Here is an 18,883-nt window from a genome sequence, read left to right as displayed (position 1 = left end):
ATAGTGGTGCGCACCTGTAATCCCAGCTATTCAGGAGGCTGAGGTACAAGAATCGCTTGAACCCGGGAGGCAGGCTTGCAGTGAGCCGAGATCGCACCATTGTACTCCAGCCTGGGCGACAAGAGTGAAACTCCATCTCAAAATAAAATAAAGTAAAATAAAATTTAAGCACAACAAATTCTCCATAAAAATTGTCTTGTCAGTCATATCTGATCTGACTGAAAGTGTTGGCAACTTACAATATCAGTGTTTTCTTTAAGTTGAATCACAAAATCTGTACCATACTGTCATTGCATTCAAAAACATTGCGTCTTATTATTCTGTAATAGTATAGATTTGATGAGATATTATGGGATACTAAAAGGTATAATTTTTAATTTTTCAGCTGATTTATCATTTTATCATAAAAAATCCTACGTACCATCTCATCCATTCTGGAAGAATAATTTTTGACAGGTGCATGACCCATTTTCTTTTTTGCCCCTAATACACTACTAAATAGGTGATTATATGGCTCTTTCATTAATAGTAGCTGACAACGTATAAATTATTAGTAATCATATGTATTTTTCCTTTAGAAACATTTCTTTGACTTATTGACAAGATATTATGTTGTATTTCCAGCTATGTTTTTTATTTTGAAGGTCCTAAGCTTTCAATTATAAAAAAATTTTATAAATAATATATTGAGTCTGTCATTTTTGTTAAGCCTTGCATATTTTATAAAATCGCATTTAAATAATCTTCACCATCAAGTCTTCTATGTACTTTTTCCTTTTTAGAATGCAACTCAAATAAAATAAAAAATAGTGCTCTCTTTCGGGTTTTGGCAGAGGCAGTTTGAGACAGGGTCTCACTCTGTCACCCAGGCTGGAGTACAGTGGCGCCATCTCGGCTCACTGCAGCTTCAACCTCCTGGGCTCAAGCGATCCTCCAGCCTCAGCCTCCTGAGTAGCTAGGACTACAAGTGTGCACCACCATGCCTGACTAATATTTGTATTTTTTGTAGAGATGGGTTTTGCCATGTTGCCCAGTCTGGTCTTGAACTCCTGGGCTCAAGCAATCTGCCAGTCTCAGCCTCCCAAAGTGCTGGGATTACAGGAGTGAGCCACCATGCCTAGCCTAGCCCAAAAAATGTTATTAGAGTCAACATTTTTCTCAGTATTGTCGGATTTATACTTCCAGATGTACAATAAATTATTCATAAAAATTGTCTTGTCAGTCATATCTAGTCTGACTAAAAGTGTTGGCAATTTGCAACATCAGTGTTGTGATTTAATTGAATCAAAAAATCTGTACCAGACTGTAATTGCATTAAAAAACATTGCCTCTTATTATTCTGTAATAGTACAGGTGTCAACAAGCTGAACTTGAATATATCTCTATATTTTTACATCATCTGCTTTCTTCTAATAATAAGGCAGCTCTGCATAACAGAATGTATACTAGTACAATTAAAGTGTTATAAGAGCTACAAACTGAAAAAAAAAAATAGAATAACTTCCCTTCCAAAAAGTATTCTGACATTCTTAAGTGATACTCAGTTGAGAGTCTTGACAATTTGCTGATCAATTGCTATGGCACTTCACAACTAATTCCACATTATATCAATATAAAATTAAACTGTACAGTGTTCACATCCTGATATAAAATTGATCAAACTAGGCATCAAATACCAGAAAACCGAATAAGATGCCCAGGGCCAGCTATATAATTTCTGGAGCCAAATGCAAAACAAAAATACACGGCCCAGACTGGGTGCCATGGCTCACACCTGTAATCCCAGCACTTTGGGAGGCTGAAGTGGGCGGAGTACTTGAGGTCAGGAGTTCAAGACCAGCCTGGCCAACATGGTGAAACCCCATCTCCACTAAAAATACAAAAATTAGCTGGGTGTGTTGGCACATGCCTGTAATCCCAGCTACTGAGGAGACTGAGGCATGAGAATAGCTTGAACTCAAGAGACAGAGGTTGCAGTAAGCCGAGATCATGCCACTGCACTCCAGCCTGGGAAACAGGACTAGACTCCATCTCAAGAAAAAAAGAAAAAGGGAAGAGAGAAAAAGAAAAAGCAAAAGAAAGAAAGAGGAAGAAGAAAAGGAGGAAAAAGGAAGGAAGTAAGGAAGGAAGGGGAAGGAAGGAAAAAGAAAGAGAGAAAGAAAAAAGAAGGAAGGAAAGAAACAGAAAGAGAAGAAAGAAGGAAGGAAGGAAGAAAGGAAGGAAGGGAAAGAAAGGAAGGAAGCAAGGAAGGAAAAAAGAAAGAAAAAGAAAGAAAGAAAGAAAGAAAATATGCAGCCCTGCTTAGAAATGAACAAGTCAGTTCCCCCTTTCTAAGGGCCCACTGTCCCAACCCATGGCAGACAGGTGAGCCCAGGTGAGGGGCGACAGTAATCACAGAGCAGAAGCACAAATGGGGAGGCTAGCTGGGCAACCCAGGACACCACATGGTGGCATAGAGTGGGTGGCCAAGAACCTGTCTCAGGAAGGAGGGGAGGCTATGGAAGGCAGGGTGGGGTGTGAGTCAAGACTCAAGCCTCAGCACATGCTTCTGTGTCCCGCCCCACTTCACTTACCAAACACAAATTCAAAGATGCAAGTATTAACAATTTCAATATGGCAACCATGGAGTATCCAATTCCAAGCACACGGCCCTTCTGAATGGGGTCCCCCATACAACTGCACTGGTTACACCCTTATGAAGCCAGCCCTGGAGATGCCAGTGAGCAAAAGAACAAATGGGCCACTCCTGACTGATGCATTCCGTCCCACACAGCCTGTCCTCACACGGCCAGTCATGACAGCTGCAGGATGAAGAATATGTGATGTGCTTTCATATTCTTTTTTGTGTGTGTGCCGGTCAAATCATGCTTAAAGGCTCACGTCTCTCTAAAAGCCTGTCCTGATAAGGTGGGAAGAGTCAGGAAAGGCTGCCTGGTACAACAGCAAGAATATGGCCTAGAGACAATAAACCTTGGCTGTCATCTTCAACATTCCATATGGTAAGCACATCCCTTCATCCCTGGGCCTCTGCTTCCTTATTATTAAATTCCTCATGTTGTAACATTTGCTTCCTTATTATTAATCATTAATAGGAGTTAGGCTAGGTAACCTTTAACATTCCCTCCAGCTCTGTTTCTGTGAGAAGGAAACAACATAAATAGGTGTTTGACATAAGATGTTTGGTGTCCTGTTTTATTTCCATTTTCATTGGACTCATTGTAATCAGTGTATTTTGATTAATCAAAGCCATATCTGAGCTGTTTGTTCTGATGTTATTGTAGCATAGAAGCCAAAAGAAATGAGCTGTGGGTAATTTGGATGTGTGTAGGCAAAAAGGCTCCTCATATCCTTAAGGCCTAGCTGCAGATGGGTTAATTCTATAACGCTAGATTTTAAAATAACAATAATTAATACCTGGGACACATCCTTTTATCTAAGGTACTTAAAGGGCTTTGTGGTCATTAACCCATAAATCCACTGGTCTCAGGCCATCAGGAGCTCAAGAGGAATCTCCTTAGAAGACAAGCACACCAGAAGCTAAAACATCACCAGGAGGAGGAATGACAACCATGACTAACCAGCAGGAAGGGGGTGGGAGGTGCAGGATCAACAAAATAGTACTCCTGGAAGAATTAAATGGAAAATCCTCCTGCAGTTCTGCTGACAGCAGTTTAACCACTCACTATGCTCTTTGAGTGGATGCTCACGGATGTCACATTTCATCACCTGAAAAATCCCTTTACCCTTAACGTAAACATTAGCCTTCACAGCTTCGGAAAGCCTGCTATTACACCCAAAGCAGGTAAAGGGGAGCTTAAGGTGTAATTGGATGTAAGAAAATTCTATCATCCCTAGAATTTTCTTCTCTCATAGGAGAAAATGGCTTTTTGAAGGAACTCTAAAGATAGAACACCACTTCAGAAAGATTTTGTCAAGGGTTTGTTAAGTCTCTCACTTATTTGCAGGTGTTTTCCATTAATACACATCTGTTGAAAAACCACACCGCTATAAAGGACCTTCTGAAAGATCTGGAATTTTATCTTTAGAATCATTCCATTAATTGAATTATCCATCACCCAGGAGGTTCTCCACATAAAAGCAGGTACTATGGGGACATACAATGTGGAACCTGATCCCCAGACAGCTATAAATCCAATCAGGAGATGAGATTAATTCAAATAACAGAAATTGAGACACTTCTTATTTATTATTCATTTATTTCAATTCATTATTTCTTAAAATGTATTCATAAGTTAAGTAATAGGCAGAAAATAGGGTTTCTGTAATTTTGAACAGAACAGACCCCAAGTCTTGTAGAGTTCCTCGTGGAAGGTGATCAGCGAGGGCTAGAATGATGAGGGAAGACAGGAAGAGTCATAGAGGAGATAAGGTGAACAAAATCCTACAGGGAGGGAAAGAATTTGGGTCAAAAATTGGATAAATGGGAATCAAGCACAAGGCAGTTTCAGACAGGGACAGAGGTGAGCAGATGGGAACTTATTTTTTTTTTTTGTGAGCCAGTGGGAAAACCAAGGGGGCTAAACCATAGAGCCTGGAGATGTGAAGAAAGTACAGGTGGGTAAGAAAAGTAGAGCCAGATCACAAGCACCTTGAAACCAGACACTGGTTTGGAGTCTTCAGCAGTCCTCTGTCAAAATACATATATTCAGGGGCTGGGTGCAGTGGCTCACATCGGTAATCCCAGCCCTTTGGGAGGCAGAGGCAGGCAGATTACTTGAGGTCAGGAGTTCAACACAAGCCTGGCCAACATGGTAAAACCCCGTTTCTACCAAAAATATAAAAAACTAGCCAGGCGTGGTGGCATGCACCTGTAATCCTAGCTACTCGGGAGGCCGAGGCAGGAGAATTGCTTGAACCCAGGAAAAGGAGGGTGCAGTGAGCTGAGATCGTGCCACTGCACTCCAGCCTGGACGACCTAGTGAGACTCCATCTCAAAAAAAAAAAAAAAAAAAAAAAATACATATATTCAGAAAGAAAACCAAGGAGTAAATTGGAGGTGGCAGGGGTGTGGTTGGTGGGTGTAGGCTGGACACTGTGCTGTGCTGTATTTTGTGTCACCATAGGAGAAAAGGAATATGGTACTCAAGTATCAGCCGGTGACCTTTAATTGTCAGTTCTTTATCTTGGGATAAATTCACAGACTGATTCACAGTTTTGCCTGCCACTGGCCATTTTAATGCCAGTAGTAGGCAAAACCACCCTTCCTTATGGCCCAGTGAAACCCTCATTACCTGTACTTTGTTGAATGGATGCTCTTTTGAATTAAAATCAAGATGTGGGGGCCGGGCAAGGTGGCTCATGCCTGTAATCCCAGCACTTTGGGAGGCCAAGGCGGGTGGATCACGAGGTCAGGAGTCTGAGACCAGCCTGGGCAACATAGTGAAACCCCATCTCTACTAAAAATACAAAATGTGGTGGCATGCACCTGTAATCCCAGCTACTTGAGAGGCTGAGGCAGGAGAATTGCTTGAATCCGGGAGGCCAGAAGTTGCAGTGAACCGAGATCGCACCATTGCACTCCAGCTTGGGTGATGGAGCAAGACTCTATCTCAAAAAAAAAATCAAGATGTGAGAAAGTCTCCAGAGATGGCTTTTTAGGCAATAGGTCAGAAGAAGGATGAGGTATCCTGGTGTAAGTCACCTGAGGGCCTGGTGTAGCTTCCCTGAATGTGTCGCAATACACAGGGAGGAAGCCGTCTTTCCTAGATTTACACCCACTTTCAGATTTATACCCGCTCCCTAAGGCCAAGGTGCCTCTGGTCAGCAGTAGAATGAAAAAGAATTGTTCTCACCAAGGAAATCTCTGTAGAAAAGTTGCGGTGAAACTGGAATAGGTGTGTCTTTCTGTCCTTCCGGCTCTTTTTATAGATACTGCAGGAACCTCAGTGAGAGCCTACAGTTCTTCCGCCCATTTGGGGAGAGATTAAAGAAGCTGAGGTTGGCTTTCTTACTCATTGGCAGTTACAACTTCGCCAGCACTACAGCCTAAGCTTCCAGAGTGGACACGGAGAAGGTAAGTTGGAATTGGGGGGCCATGCCCTCAGCTGTAAACCTGGGTCACTCCAGCCATCTGGTCTGGGGATAACTGAAGGGAAATAGAGCTAAGGGGTATTCAATTGCAATTGATTTTTTTTTTTCAAATGAATATGTGGGATCTTTTTCCTAGGCTACCTCAGTCAAGACACGGACTTTTGTACTAAACTGTTCAAAAAGGTATTTAAAGAAAGGGACCATTTTGTACAATTATTTGATGAACATACAATAGGTGTTTAATTACAACCTGTTGCATTGGATTGACTTGAATTAACTGAAAGAATGAACAGTCATTAAAATTATTGGGAAATTTTATTCCCAGTAATTTATCTGCCTGTCTCCTTCAAGCAGTGCATCAGTGTCTAGAACGATCCAATGATCCATTAATGTTGGCAGTCCTTGTTCTGGAGTCTGATATAACTGAATTCCATCAGTCATGCAAACATTCTCATACACCTCCTTTTATGAAAAAGATTTTGTATTAGCTTTCAAAGCCTTGGAAATTAGCATATGCAAATGGACATATTATCAAGTGAAGTCTGTTCAGCTTTTCCCAGCAAGATGAAGCCAAGATAGTTTTGAGGGGTTTATGTTGCCTTTCTCATTTCCTTTACTGACATCCTATATAAAACTGAGATAAATTTGGGGTAATATGTGTGATGGCATTTCCCATCCCCTTAGACTATGTTTGCATATATCTCTGAATTTCTTCCCCCAGGGAAGCTTAGCATTTAGATTAGTATCAGGAGTCAAACAAAATGTAACTCAGGCTCTCGACAGTGTCCTAGGAACAATTTTGGTAAAGACATTTAATTCACATGCCCAGGTGTCTTCATTTCAGAATGAGAGAAATTACAGTGCCCAGCATGGACCACCCAATAGGCATTCTTGTAGGTATTAGGTTGGTGCGAAAGTAGTTGTGGTTCTTGAAGTTACTTTTTTAGTTTGTGTGTTTTTTGTTTTTCGGTTTTTGTTTTCAGACAGGGTCTCACTCTGTTGCCCAGGCTGGAGTGTAGTGGTGTGATCTTGGCTCACTTTAACCTCTGCCTCCCGGGTTCAAGCAATTCTCCTGCCTCAGCCTCCCAAGTAGCTGGGAATACAAGCGCATGCCATCATGCCCAGCTAATTTTGTGTGTGTGTTTTTAGTAGAGATGGGGTTTCACCACATTGGCCAGGCTGGTCTTGAACTCCTGACTTCAAGTGATCCACCCACCTCGGCCTCCTAAAGTGCTGGGATTACAAGCATGAGCCACTGTACCCTGCCTTGTTTTTCGTTTTTTGAGACAGAGTCTCACTCTGTCACCCAGGCTGGAGTACAGTGGGGCGATCTCGGCTCACTGAAACCTCTGTCTCCTGGGTTCAAGCAATTCTCCCGCCTCAGCCTCCTGAGTAGCTGAGATTACAAGTGTGCACCACCACACCTGGCTAATTTTTGTATTTTTAGTAGAGATGGGGTTTCACCATGTTGGCTAGGCTGGTCTCGAACTGCTGACCTCAAGTGATCAGCCCGCCTTAGCCTTCCAAAGTGCTGGGATAACAGGAGTGAGCCACCACGCCCAGCCTTCTTGCCATTACTTTTAATAGCAAAAAGCGCAATTACTTTTGCACCAACCTAAGAGATGCAGAGTTGTCAATTTGTCTCATTCTTTTTCTGCAGGGCATCAGAAAACCATTCTGGTGAGGTCCACACCCGTAAGTCACCATGTACAAGGACTGCATCGAGTCCACTGGAGACTATTTTCTTCCCTGTGACGCCGAGGGGCCATGGGGCATCGTTCTGGAGTCCCTGGCCATACTTGGCATCGTGGTCACAATTCTGCTACTCTTAGCATTTCTCTTCCTCATGCGAAAGATCCAAGACTGCAGCCAGTGGAATGTCCTCCCCACCCAGCTCCTCTTCCTCCTGAGTGTCCTGGGGCTCTTTGGACTCGCTTTTGCCTTCATCATCCAGCTCAATCAACAAACTGCCCCCGTACGCTACTTTCTCTTTGGGGTTCTCTTTGCTCTCTGTTTCTCATGCCTCTTAGCTCATGCCTCCAACCTAGTGAAGCTGGTTCGGGGTTGTGTCTCCTTCTCCTGGATGACAATTCTGTGCATTGCTATTGGTTGCAGTCTGTTGCAAGTCATTATTGCCATTGAGTACGTGACTCTCATCATGACCAGAGGTATGATGTTTGTGAATATGACACCCTGCCAGCTCAATGTGGACTTTGTTGTCCTCCTGGTCTATGTCCTCTTCCTGATGGCCCTCACATTCTTCGTCTCCAAAGCCACCTTCTGTGGCCCGTGTGAGAACTGGAAGCAGCATGGAAGGCTCATCTTTATCACTGTGCTCTTCTCCATCATCATCTGGGTGGTGTGGATCTCCATGCTCCTGAGAGGCAACCCGCAGTTCCAGCGACAGCCCCAGTGGGACGACCCAGTTGTCTGCATTGCCCTGGTCACCAACGCATGGGTTTTCCTGCTGCTGTACATCGTCCCTGAGCTCTGCATTCTCTACAGATCGTGTAGACAGGAGTGCCCTTTACAAGGCAATGCCTGCCCCGTCACAGCCTACCAACACAGCTTCCGAGTGGAGAACCAGGAGCTCTCCAGAGGTACTTTCCTGGGGGATTCAGGGAGCAGGGAGGTGCTCCTACAGGAGAAGCAGGAGAGAAATCATGCAGTAGGATGAGCCAAGAGGAAACTAAAAGAAAATGGTCAGATTTGGGGTGGGTGGCTTCATAGTTCAAGCAGGGAAATGCAGACTCCCAGAATCAAGGTTAAATTTTTATGAAAAATGAGTTCTTCCAAGGCATAGAGCTTTATAGGGAGACACCAAGACATACATGAATTAAAGGCCCTAAATAAAGAGGGCATGACTCTGAATGTTCACACTGGCTAAAGAAAGGCATCCACTATAAAATGAGTTAACCGGCCCTACATTAGGCCTGGACCATGCGATTTTGCATGACATCTAATGTTAAGTCCAGATGTATTGGCCTTCGTGTGCAAAAGCCGATCCTGGCAGCAGTGATGGACATTTTAAAAATTTGTCTCAAAGCTAATTTGCCCAAACATAATCTTAAACTGATTCATAAGACTCACCACCTCATTAAAGTCATAAAGCCCAATCCCTTCTGGATCTCAACTTTTCAAACCATTTACTGTTTAAAATCCTTCAAGGTTTACAAAAAGCGAGAGGAAGAGCCATTATATCCTAATTCCGAGTAAAGACTCAGATGTGTGATCATTAGGAGAAAGAAAGTAACTTGCTTATGTGACATTTTCATAATAATTTCTGGGTCATATTTTTATTCAAGCCACCTGACTACACTTTGTTAAGGAATAAAATATATTATCCATGGCAACAAGGACGCTTGGACCCCAACAACCTGGGGGAAATAGTGGCTAATTTCAATTATCTGGAAATATGTTAACACTCATTAATTCCTTTTCTGAAACATCTGGGCTATTATCCAAAACCCAATATCACAGTTTTACATCAATTTTTGTGTCTTAATAGGCATCTGATTTCTCACATTTTATTTCTAATATGTAATGATGATGTTATTTTATATATTGTACAGCACACATAATGTTCACCAGGCTCAAAAAAAATTCACATGAGCTTCCTTTTAAGTACGTACACTTTTTTTGAGCTGTAATCTACGGCTAATTGCGCATTCAAATTAAATCCTGTTCAGATAAATACATCCATTAATTCTTTTCAGTTCAGTTAACCAAAAGTTGGAAATTGACACTACACATTTTTTCCCATAAAAGTTTTCCATTGCTTGTTGGTGATGCATAATCACATCACTGAGTTTTGTGGCAGAATTGCAGAGTCAATCTTTCCTGAAAATACTTCTCATAGTTCTTACTAGAAGATAAAACTTTTTGTGTTTGTTTTTGTTGCTGCTGTGTGTTTCCAGGAAACAAAAGTCAGAGCAAAAAACATTCTTAGAGTTTCACAATAAACCAAAATACACTGAGCTTTGTAACGATCAATATTCCATACCCCACAAAGTACCAGTCAAGTGTTGAACGGGTTCGAAGGAGTATCTCAGTTGAAGAGCAAGGGCCTGCTAAAATATGATGATTCCTGGTTTGGCCAGGAGTATCCTATTACTCAAGCAAGGTTAGAAAATCCATTTCTGAGCAGGAAATAGTCTGCCAATGATAGTCATCATCAATGTAATTTGAAATTTTGTGGAAAAAAAATCAATAGTGTTGTAAAGAACATACAGATTGGCTGGGCTCTGTGGCTCACACCTGTAATATCAGCACTTTGGGAGGCCGAGGCGGGTGGATCACTTCAGCTCAGGAGTTTAAAGACCAGCCTGGGCAACATGGCAAAACCCCGTCTCTACAGAAAATTAGCTGGGCATGGTGGCACAGGCCTGTGGTCCCAACTACTCAGGAGGCTGAGGTGGGAAGACCACTTGAGTCTGGGAGGTTGAGGCTGCAGGGAGCCATGATTACACCACTGCACTCCAGCCTGGGTGACAGAGAAAGACCCTGTCTCAATTTAAAAAAAAAAAAGAAAGAAGGGAGGGAGGGAGGGAGAGACGGAGGGAGGGAGGGAGAGAGGGAGGGAGGGAGGGAGGGAGGGAGGGAGAGAGGGAGGGAGGGAGGGAGGGAGGGAGGAAGGAAGGGAGGGAGGAAGGGAGGAAGGAAGGAAGGAAGGAAGGAAGGAAGGAAGGAAGGAAGGAAGGAAGGAAGGAAGGAAGGAATTGTTCACCAAGATTGGGCAAAATAACCAGAAGCTTAAGCTCAGAAAGTAAAATGAGAATTTAGGTCACCTGGAAGAAGTACAAATATCAAAATTTAGAAGAACGATTAAAACTCAATTAAAAGTGCAGGATTCCACCTAGCTAGGAAAAACATACAAATAGATACAAAATAGGTAAGAGCTAGAGAAGTATAATAACAATAACTTGAAACATCCTAAGTGTTATGGTAGGTCATGAGCTGATAGTAGGGAAACAACTTACCACTGTCTTTGCTTTTGTTTGCTCAAGAAACAATCACGGTACTGTATAAACAGATGTGTGGTCAGCAAGAATAACTGTGCCATTGTACCCGCAATCGGTCAGTCTCTAGCAAGGATACCCACTGATCCACTAATGAGAAGTGTGGGAAGTTTGGGGAGGCTCGGCAGAACCCCACAAAGATGATTAAAGGCTTATAACATCAGATCTGTGTGGAAAGGTGAAGACAGTCAGAATGAGATGGTCGTTCTTAAGTTTTATGTGCTTTACCAGACTATCCAAGTTCTCTCTCAAAATTCTGTCCCAAAACACATTTTGTTTCAGTCCATGAGGCATGCATTTGTGATGTGACACTTCTGACTAATGCTGTTTGTAGCTGTGATTCCGGTCACATAATTATTTAATTTACCACTGGGTTATGAGACCAGAATTATTCAGCTAAAAGGAGAGTAGGACAAGGGATCCCTACCTGGAAATTTCACAAGTATGGCCGGGCACAGTGGTTCACGCCTGCAATCCCAGCACTTTGGGAGGCCAAGGCAGGCAGACCACCTGAGGTCAGGAGTTAGAGACCAGCCTGACCAACAGGGTAAAACCCTGTCTCTATTAAAAATACAAAAATTAGTTGGGCATGGTGATGCATGCCTGTAATCCCAGCTATTTGGGAGGCTGAGGCATGAGAATTACTTGAACCTGGGAGGCAGAGGTTGCAGTGAGCGGAGATCACACCACTGCTTTCCAGCCTGGGCAACAGAGCAAGGCTCCGTTGAAAGAAAGAAAGAAAGAGAGAAAGAGAGAGAGAGAGACAGAGAGAGAGAGAAAGAGAGAGAGAGACAGAGAGAGAAAGAAGAGAGAGAGAGAGAGAGAAGAGAGAGAAAGAAAGAAAGGAAGGAAGGAAGGAAGGAAAGAAAGAAAATTTCACAAGTGTGAAGACCTCTCCCCAAGAGGCGGTTGTCCTATTGTTTTCCATCTCCAACTAAAGATAGTGGGTGGAAATGGACGCAGAGGCATGAGAGATTTAGATTAAAAATGAAAATAAGAGTTGGTAGACAGAAACAGATCAGCAAAGGGGATTAAGAATTTCATTTCCCTGGAAGTCTTTCTAAAGAAGATTAGGCTTTATTCCTCTGAAGTGGATTATGGACTTAATTTTAAGATACAAAAACATCTGGATGGAGAATGAAAATGCAATCAGGTATATTACTGTAGGATACCAAACAAATGGGTATAAATATTATTTGCTCTGTGTTATAAGTGTGTCCGTGAAAAGCTGTATATTGATTGGACTTTTAAAAATCAGTTGGCCTCACACAATCAAATCCTCTCACAGCATTTGATTGAAATTCAACATGCTCAGCATATTGTTAGGTACAGGAAACTTCAACAAAAAGATTAGGGTAAAGAATTTGTGTACATGAAATGAAGCAATTAAAATGCAAAATAAAATAGAGACGTAATTCTGAAATTATTTTGATGTTTAACTACTTTCCATTTACATGCTCCTGGGATTATGTTATTTTTTAACATATTCTTCATTAATTAGTTGATGAATATAATACTTGTTTTATATTTAATTTGGAGTTAGTAAATTTTGGAATATTTCTCTTCCTGAATAAATGATAACTAACCTTCAAAATAAATAAATAGAATAAAATCAGTAGGTCTTTTGAGAATCTTAAATGTGATATAAAGAGCAGAAATCTTAGAGTAGAATATCAGCTATGAATTGTTTTATAAGTGGAAAACTTCTAATTATTGCCTGCCTTATCTGTTTTAGACTAACAGGAATATCATTATATCATATTTGCTAACACTAAGACCCATCTGTATTTGAAAGTGTTGTCCGGGCGTGGTGGCTCATGCCTGTGATCCCAGTACTTTGGGAGGCCAAGGAGGGTGGATCACCTGAGGTCAGGAGTTCAAGATCGGCCTGGCCAACATGGTGAAATGCTGTCTCTACTAAAAATACAAAAAATTTGCTGTGCGTGGTGTCGGGCACCCGTAGTCCCTGCTACTTGTGAGGCTGAGGCAGGAGAATCCCTTGAACCCGGGAGGTGGTGATTGCAGTGAGTTGAGATCATGCATTGCACTCCAGCCTGGGCAATGAGAATGAGACTCGAAAGAAAGAAAGAGAGAAAGAGAGAAAGAGAGAGAGAGAGAGAGAAGGAAAGAAAAGGAAAGAAAGGAAAGAAAGGGAAGAAAAGGAAGAAAGGGAAAGAAAGAGAAAGAAAGAAAGAAGGTGTCACAGTACTGTAGGCATTTTTCCATCCAGTGTTTGGATGCATACAGACAAACCTCGTATGACTCTTTTTGAAGGCATTAGATAATCAATGAGTCTACATAATGTAAAAATGGATCAACGAGTATAAAACGAGATGAACCAAGAGAACACTATTCCTGCAAACATAAGCCCTTCTGGTTGTTTCCCTAGCAAACTCCAACTTTTGCTGAACATAGCCCTTTTTGACAATTCTCAACATTTTTTTCTTCAAGGCACACTCACCTTACCAGGGGAAATCCAACTTAAATGGTCCCAGGTGGTGTCATGTTTGTTTGTTCTTTCATGGGAAGTTCTTTTTTGTCACCCTCAAGTTACAGGTCACAGAGAGAGAACTAGCTTAAAGCAAGGAAGAAGATAGTGGGGTTATAGGCAGGATTTGTTTGGTCTGAGGACAGATAAGTCAAGGATGGTGTCATTCATAAAGATTCAGAGAGCTTAGCTGGACATAGTGGCACACACCTGTGGTCCTAGCTACTCAGGAGGCTGTGAGATGGATCACTTGAGTCCAGGAGTTCAAGGTTGCAGTGAGCTATGATTGCGCCACTGCACACTCTAAAAAAATTACATTTCAATTTAAAAAAACAAATTCAGGGAGCGAGAGCATAATTGGGCAGCAAAGCGCAGTGGAAAGAGTGCAGAATCGGGCCGCACATGCCCAGGCTCCGAGACTCTGCTTCTTACCAACCTCGAGACCAAACCAAGGTCCTCAAACCCTAGGAGCCTCAGATTCCTCATCTTTAAATGCTGCTCATCACCTCCCTCCCTGCCTCCTCCACAGATAAATGGAAGGTCTTACTCAGCTCAGACTTCCTCTCACACAGTGGTGCAGGTTTAGTATAAAAAAACACTCAGCCTTTTGGTAAACTCATGAACTATAGCTAGAGCTGGAAGAATTAGGCTTTCCTAACTGATGATCTGGTTTGATGAGAATGTTGGATGAAAGTTGGTTCCCAAGAGACTGAGTGTGAAGGAGCCTTGTTATGACACAAGGAATGAAGTTGAGCCAAGGATTCAGTTTGTTCTGCCATGAAGGAAAGACAAGCATTTCATGTATCACAGCATCAGCCCCTTTAAAAAATAAAAAAATTTAAAAAAGCCACTAGGAAGAGGATGTCAGAGCATCTACTATAACTGCAGCACCAGCACCACCACCAATAATCATAAACAAAGGATAGCTCTGTTCCAAGGACTTTACATAACATTTTACATAATCTTCAAGACAATCCTATGAGACAGACTTAGTGTTATGACTGCCATTATTCCTCTTTTATTTCCATCAGGAAACAAAGGCAACAAAAGGTTAAGGAACTTGGCCCTAGGTAGGTAACACAAATGAGAGAGCCAAGCAGTCCTTTTCCAGGGTCCATCCACTCAACATGAAACCTCTAAGTGTGAACCCTACTAACACGGTTATGTCTGTGATCATCAAAAAACAACTAGGTACCCAGCAAGTACCTGCTCTTAGAGACAGGCACAGCTCCTGTCTTCACAGAGCTTACAGGCTGGTTGAGGAGACAGCCATTAAACAAATACCTATGTCTGTGATGATCCTACAACAATATAGAATTGTCTCAAGTGATCTCTTTTATTATGTCCAATTTTAAAAATTGAATTCAGGCCAGACATGGTGGCTCAGACCTGTAATCCCAGCACTTTGGGAGACCAAGGTGGGAGGTTTGATGCCAGGGGTTTAAGATCAACCTGGGCAAAATTTGTAAAATTTTGAAAAATTAAATTCAACCTTGTAGAGAATCAAGCCTAAAGGGACTGTTGAAAAGAGTGAGATGCCCAAGGCCACACAGTAATACTGAGAGAGCAAAAACTGACTCGGAGCTAGTGCTCTCCCAACGCCAATGCGCTTCTCCTAAACACTCACACGCTACCCATGCTTTCTACATCAACTTTAAATATACTCCTTTAAATCACAAACTTTTTCAATAACAGCTACAACTGATTGATAATTCCTCTTATTTATTTATTTATTTAGTCTCGCTGTGTCACCCAGGCTGGAATGCAGTGGCGTGATCTCGGCTCACTGCAACCTCTGCCTCCCGGGTTCAAGAAATTCTCCTGCCTCCGCCTCCCAAGTAGCTGGGATTACAGGTGCACGCCACCACGCCCAGCTAATTTCTGTATTTTTAGTGAAGACGGGGTTTTGCCATGTTGGCCAGGCTAGTCTCGAACTCCTGACCTCAAGTGATCTGCCCATCTTGGCCTCCCAAAGTGCTGGGATTATAGACGTGAGCCACCGTGCCCGGTCTCAGAATTCCTTTTAAAGAGTGAAGAGCCTGTTTGCAAGCCATGGAGTTTTCCTGTAGTCCTCATGTGCTGTTTCCAATTGACTCTCGGACACTAACCCAGCCCTTCCCTCCTTTGGCTTTCAGCCCGAGACAGTGATGGAGCTGAGGAGGATGTAGCATTAACTTCATATGGTACTCCCATTCAGCAGCAGGTAAATGTCCTCACTTACATTCACCCAGGAGGGACTTAGCAAGCACTCCTTCCTTAGGACAGCCTCAGGCTTCATTTCTAATGGCTTTACTGACCTGAGAGAGGAGAGACAGGGCAGGAGCATCCCTAAAGGCATGTGGAGCTTGAGCCACCCAGATTTAAGCCAGAACAGGTGGCGCAAGGCAGCCTTCACCCAAACCTTCCCAGTCTTCATCGCCAGCAACAATATAGCATTCTGATGCAAGTGCTTGTCCCTGGAAAGAAAGGGCAGCTTGAAGCTTTTGTGTGAAGGTGAAGAGCAGTAGGCTCACCGCATTTTGCCTCGGGGACAATACAGGATTATAAATATGTCTGAGTTTGGGGTCAGCTTTTAGTAGCAGTTGTCTGAACCTATCACCTGAGCCCCACTGACTGCTTCTCTGAGTCACTGTCTAGCTCCAGCAGCCCAGGCTGCCCTAAGAACTGGGCAGGGTATGTCATCATCATCTGCATGCCCAGATGGATGAACAAATTTTAATCCTTTTTAGGCAAAAACAGAGGGAGCACTGCTGAGTAGTTTGGGGGTAATTCACATTTGGGCTGTGAAGACTTGAAGACATACAAATCTAAACAGCCAAAAATATCACACTGGGACACAATTCTTACATTATGGGGATCAAAAGTAACTAAAACCCCAATGTGAAAGCCACCCTCAGATCATTTGTTCAATGAATTTACTAGGCCACTAAGCTAATCCCTCTGGTATGTTATCTGAGAATTTGCCTTTTCCTAGAATGACACATGGACCAGGCCATAGCTATATCATGTGCTTTAATCAACCCTCAGGAGGGCATTTACATAATGAAAACATCTTTATTATCCCCTCCAAGAGTTTCTTGGATTCATTTCAATTTCCAGTGATCAGCTATTCAAGAACCTTGCTTGCAAAAAGATTCTTGTTTGTGGCTAAGGGGTAGCCTGGTATAGGTAGGCTCAGTACATTTTTTCTGTTATTGACAAAGAATTAAATGAAGGTGAGATAATAATACTTCAAACATAACTTTAGGGCCGGGCACAGTGGTTCATGCCTGTAATCCCAGTACTTTGGGAGGGTGAGGTGGGCGGATCACTTGAGGTCAGGTGTTCAAGACCAGCCTGGCCAAAATGGTGAAACCCCATCTCTACTAAAACTACAAAATTATCTGGGCACGGTGGTGCATGCCTGTAATTTCAGTTACTCAGAAGGCTGAAGCAGGAGAACTGCTTGAACCTGTGAGGCAGAGTTTGCAGTGAGCCCAGATCACACCACTGCACTCCAGCCTGGGTGACAGAGCGAGACTCTGTCTCAAAAAACAAAAACATAACTTTGGAGAATATCATTTCTTTTGTTGCTCAGAAAGTTGATGATGGCATTTCTTCCTTTCCAGACTGTTGATCCCACACAAGAGTGTTCCATCCCACGGGCTAAACTAAGCCCCCAGCAAGATGCAGGAGTATAAATCTACAGGAAACACAAGTGGAGAAAACCCAGCAGACCATCCTCGGTAGCATAGCCCTGACAGACCACGGGGGCCCACAGAGTCACGCTGCCAATGAAGAGTCAGCACATCCCACCTTCTGTTTCCTAACCCCTCCATCCACCAGGACCCTCCACCAGAAGATCACCATTTTGAACATAATTACAATCTTGCTGGCCACCCTACTTTGACTGTGTCTCTTTCTTCATTCGTGTAACTGCAAAATTCCCTTTCTTAGGAATGCTGGAAAGAATTGGTGCCTCTTATTCACAGAACTGAAAGACCCTGTCTGAAGAAATTAAGGGCATTCTAATGTGACAACAAGGTTAGTAGCAGCTTACTACTGGGTTACATGTCTGGTCAATTTTTAAATTGTGCTAAAAAACTCAGAACATAAACTTCACCATCTCAACCATGTTTAAGTGTACAGTCCAGTAGTGTTAATCATATTCACACTGTTGTGAATTCTCTAGAACTTTTCCATCTTGCAAAACTGAGATTCTCAATCCATTGAACAGCTCCCTCCAGCCCCTGACAGCCACCATTCTACTTTTGGTTTCTGTGAGTTTGACTACTTAGATACCTTATGTAATAGAATCATACAGTATTTGTCTTTTTGTGACTGGCTTATCTTTCCTAGCATAATGTCCTCAAGGTCCATGTCACATGTTGTAGCATGTCACAGGATCTCCTTTTCTAAGCTGAATAATATTCCATTGTATGTCTATACCACATTTTCTTTATCTATTTATCTGTCAATGGACATCTGGGGTTGCTTTCGCCTCTTGGCTATTTTGAATAGTGCTGCAATGAACATAGATGTGCAAAAATCTCTTTGAAATCCTGCTTTCAATTATTTTGGTGTATACCCAGAAGTGGGATTGCTGGATCATATGATAATTCTATTTTTAATTTTTTGAGGAACCTCCACACTGTTTCCATAGTGGCTACAGCATTTTACACTCTCATCAACAATGCACAGAGTTCTACTTTCTCCACATCCTCGCCAACATTTGTTATTTCCTGGGGTGTTTTTATTTTTGGTTTACAGTGGTCATCCTAATGAGTGTGAGGTATCTAGTAATTTTTTTGTAAAGGAACTCAAAATACGATAGGTCCAGAATTGTCTACAAAAGTTAAAGCCAAATCCTCAGGATCACCACAATTGGGCAGTTTAAAGAATACGGACATTGCCACGGACTTGCAAGCTGGCAGGCTTTCTCTCCTGGTGCTACCTCCCTGTGACAGCTACTTGGGCAGCAGACATGGCTGAGGGCATGACCTGCTTTGCTGAGCCAGTAACAGCAAAGGAAGAGCCACCCCAGCAAATGCTCATAAAGGATTTTATGTGGTGAACATAAAAAGCATAGTCTGCCTGTCTTGATGTTTCTAATGAGCTGGTGCCTCTGCGCTAATTTTCTTGCCTTTGTTCCTCATCAGCCCCACATTCTTCCGAATGTTTTCATCTGCGCTTAATACTCGTTTGTCATCTATTACAAGAATAAGAGGACCAGAGTCAGAGGTGTGCCTCTAGAAGGGTCCCAGGGTCTGAGTCATCCCTCCCACTTTGCAGATGGGAGAACAGAATGACTTACCCAAAGCCACACAGTCATTAGTGGTGAGCCAGA

The 18,883-nt window shown here is 42.6% G+C and overlaps 1 protein-coding gene and 1 long non-coding RNA gene across 3 annotated transcripts in view; one reads left to right on the top strand and one right to left on the bottom strand.

Annotated features, from left to right (window-relative positions):
- Window positions 1-18,883, bottom strand: part of LOC129049062 (uncharacterized) — a 94,021-nt gene that overhangs the window by 64,117 nt on the left and 11,021 nt on the right. The gene's annotated exons all lie outside the window — the stretch shown is intronic.
- On the top strand, window positions 5,767-18,290 carry GPRC5D (G protein-coupled receptor class C group 5 member D). 2 transcript variants are annotated; one of them, XM_024256747.3, is made up of 4 exons: window positions 5,767-6,034; window positions 7,712-8,651; window positions 15,693-15,760; window positions 17,166-17,552. In XM_024256747.3, the coding sequence occupies exons 2-4, from the start codon at window positions 7,757-7,759 to the stop codon at window positions 17,235-17,237; spliced, it is 1,035 nt and encodes a 344-aa protein (XP_024112515.1). In that variant the 5' UTR covers window positions 5,767-6,034; window positions 7,712-7,756; the 3' UTR covers window positions 17,238-17,552. The 2 variants fall into 2 exon arrangements, with proteins under 2 accessions (XP_024112515.1, XP_054382837.1); XM_054526862.1 differs by lacking the exon at window positions 15,693-15,760 and having other exon boundaries at window positions 17,166-18,290.

The sequence above is a fragment of the Pongo abelii genome, chromosome 10, assembly GCF_028885655.2.
Source record: "Pongo abelii isolate AG06213 chromosome 10, NHGRI_mPonAbe1-v2.0_pri, whole genome shotgun sequence".
In the NCBI taxonomy this organism is placed as follows: domain Eukaryota; kingdom Metazoa; phylum Chordata; class Mammalia; order Primates; family Hominidae; genus Pongo; species Pongo abelii.
Note: the sequence above shows the minus strand (reverse complement) of the source record. Positions and strands in the feature narration are given on the sequence as shown.

Coding starts and splice junctions, on each gene's coding strand:
- GPRC5D (XM_024256747.3), top strand. CDS start 7,757: ATGTACAAGGACTGCATCGAGTCCACTGGAGACTATTTTCTTCCCTGT. Junction 8,652..15,692: donor GAACCAGGAGCTCTCCAGAG/GTACTTTCCTGG, acceptor TTTGGCTTTCAG/CCCGAGACAGTGATGGAGCT. Junction 15,761..17,165: donor GTACTCCCATTCAGCAGCAG/GTAAATGTCCTC, acceptor CTTCCTTTCCAG/ACTGTTGATCCCACACAAGA.